The sequence below is a fragment of the Pundamilia nyererei genome, unplaced genomic scaffold, assembly GCF_000239375.1.
Source record: "Pundamilia nyererei isolate P.nyererei 1_Seehausen unplaced genomic scaffold, PunNye1.0 scaffold00049, whole genome shotgun sequence".
NCBI classification, from domain to species: Eukaryota; Metazoa; Chordata; class Actinopteri; order Cichliformes; family Cichlidae; genus Pundamilia; species Pundamilia nyererei.
In genome coordinates, this window is record NW_005187450.1 from 3,107,539 (window position 1) to 3,110,308 (window position 2,770).

The following is a 2,770-nucleotide window of genomic DNA, read 5'->3' on the forward strand; positions in this document are numbered from 1 at the left end:
GTTAATAACTACTTATGTATATGCCAATCAAGCACTGATTAAGAAACATTACTGTCAAAAACATGTGAAGATATGATGTAGCAGGGCTAACTGACTTACCGTGGGAGTGTACTCTTCCAGCTGCATGAGGAAATCAGCCAGTGGCGTGGTGGAAACAGCAGGCTTCACATCTCCATTGGTGATGCCACCAGGAACATACACTCCATTGGAAACAGATGTGTCTGCAGACGGTGTCACCACAGCCGATGAGGACGAAGCTATAAAAAGAGACATCAAGAAGGGTCTATTAAATGCTTGGAAAAAGGGTGGCTTTACCCCTCTGGAAAATTAGGCAAAAGGAGGCCAACTGAACTTCTTTAAGTTTGTGAAGACGTTTCACGTCTTATCCAAAAGCTTCTTCAGTTCAAATAACGAAGGTGGAGAGTCCCAGATATTTAAGCCCTAGTGCAGAATGTCACCTTTGGAGATAATCGTTGACCTACTATTAATCATGTGTGACATGACATGAGCCAAGGAGTTAAAAAAGGGAATGAGTCATTAAACCAGAGGTTTCAAGTGAAATTAAAGTGAGACCTTGCCCCTCCCTATCATGACCTATTGAGGTTACCTGAGGCAAGGGTTGAAGTGTCTGGAAAGGGATCTCAAGATAGCATTGAAGGTGGCAGCTTGTGTTCAGTGATGTTTGTTGACACAGGGCAAAGATGGCCTATTTTACTCCTCTTTCAAACCATCTGTTTTGTCAGTCAAAAATGTGAACATTTGTATCATCAAAAGAGTGTAGCTGTGCATCTGCACCTAAAGGATAAGTTGCACCTTTTGCCGCTTGGTTATTTGGCCAGTGGTGTTGAGGATTTAGGTAAACTTGATTAAATTATAAACACACATGAATAGGGTCAGATTTTGATATCCACCACAAAAAACTATCTGGACACAGTTTCATCTTTTAGCATGACAATGACGCCAAACATATTGCTAATGCATTAAAAAATACCTGGAAAGAAAAATATACAATTAAGCACTATCACTCATGGATCGGGATCCCAAAGAACAAACTTCAACTTTACTGAAGAATAGTTGGACCACCTTGACAGACAACATAGCAAAAGGCAGCCAACATCCAAAGAAGCTTTAGATGTCCTTCAAGAAGCCTGGAAAACTATTGCTAAAGACTACTTGGAGAAGTAGTTTCCCATTTTTACATAAAAATTAAATCTATCTTAAGGATGGGGCCTAAGGGTATTTCACCATCTCACAATGGTGTGACTGCACCAATTCCCCAACTCTCACTGAACGGTACCCATGGCCATTAATTAATGATCATGACAATTTCTATATTAGTAATCAGGAAACTGACCTAACAGTTAGTCAGTTGTATTAGTTTCAGTCTTTATGCAAATGTAATGTTCACAAGGTTGGGGACCCCACAGTCAGCTGAAACTGAAGACGTCACTTGAATGAGTGATAAAACATATCTCAACAGTCAGATAAATAGAATCAGAACTTTCTGTAACGACTTAAAGAACCTACAAGAAAGCTTGCCTGAGAGAATTCAAGCTCTTTTAAATAATAAAGGTGATCATATCAAATATTCACTTTATTTTCAAGCTTGTGAGAATTGCACAAACTCTGTTTTTACCTTATATACTAACATTTTTGCAATACACTGTACCCATTTCCAATCTTCCCTGGCAAAATATAAGGAAATCATGGATGGCTTGAGACTTTTGCAAATTACTGTACTAACAATCTAAAAATTGCTACAGTGGTTAAGTTAGTGATACGGACTTAACCTGAAACATGGTAGTTGGTAGGTTTTGTAATAAATATGTTTAAATCACTTTAGTGTAAGGCGGCAGCCAGGTTAGTACGCGTTTCTCTCAGTCAGGCTTGGTAATGTTGACAAAGTCAATGTACATCGTGGAAAATTCCGACTTCCACAGCGAGATGAAATCATCAAATGCTCTCAGAATAATAACAAAGACAATAACAAAGCCACGTTACGTTACCATTACTTGTGACCGACGGGATGCTGCTCACGTTGGTTGTCGTATTATCATTGGCAATGCAATTACTTGCCGTTGACGATGTGGTAGAAGGCACTCCTGTTGTTACAGACTGATTTAAGTTGTCCATGTTCATGTTGGCGTTAGCTAACGAGCTAACCGTGGTTAACTAGCACCGAAATATGCAAAACACCACAAATCCGCGATTTGTAGCTGTAAGACAAATATTTTACAAAATTCTGTTTTAGTATAACTCTACCCTTTAATTCAACGAAATGAATTACCAAAACTAAAAAAAAAAACTATAACTCGTAGCAGAAGTGTTCCTAAGTCCTTTGCAGTAAAACGCTGAGCCACCACTGTAAAGTAGATCACTTCACGTGACCTATAGTCATCCTCTTCTTCTATGTGTTTTATTGCTGACTGCACACCGCCTCCTACGCCCCCTGCCGTAGCGGAGACTGTAGGTTATAAATTAATACACTTTCTTCATGATATTTAAAGCATTTAATTCAGATTTGTTCAAAATTATATTGTACTCACAAATATAAAATGATTAGTGTGTAATTATGTCTTCCAATAAATTGATGCATTCTCATACAGCTATAGGCCGGTGGCTCTGACATCCCACCTGATGAAGACCCTGGAGCGGTTGGTCCTGGCTCAGCTTCGGCGCCTAACAAGCTCATCACTGGACCCACTTCAGTTTGCCTACCAGCCTGGCATTGGAGCGGATGATGCCGTCATTCACCTCCTACATCGTTCCC

At 39.7% G+C, this 2,770-nt stretch overlaps 1 protein-coding gene across 2 annotated transcripts in view; it reads right to left on the reverse strand.

Annotated features, from left to right (window-relative positions):
- The window catches only part of taf10 (TAF10 RNA polymerase II, TATA box binding protein (TBP)-associated factor), a 3,845-nt gene extending 1,427 nt beyond the window's left edge, over positions 1–2,418 (reverse strand). The window contains exons 1-2 of one of the 2 annotated variants that reach the window (XM_005733015.2): positions 2,013–2,418; positions 100–257 (exon numbers count right to left, since the gene is read on the reverse strand). In XM_005733015.2, coding sequence (XP_005733072.1) covers positions 100–257; positions 2,013–2,139 — 285 coding nt within the window. In that variant the 5' untranslated portion in view covers positions 2,140–2,418. Of the gene's footprint in view, positions 1–99; positions 258–2,006 lie in introns of both variants that reach the window. The other variant, XM_005733014.2, reaches the window with a different exon arrangement.
- Positions 2,419–2,770: the final 352 nt, after the last annotated feature.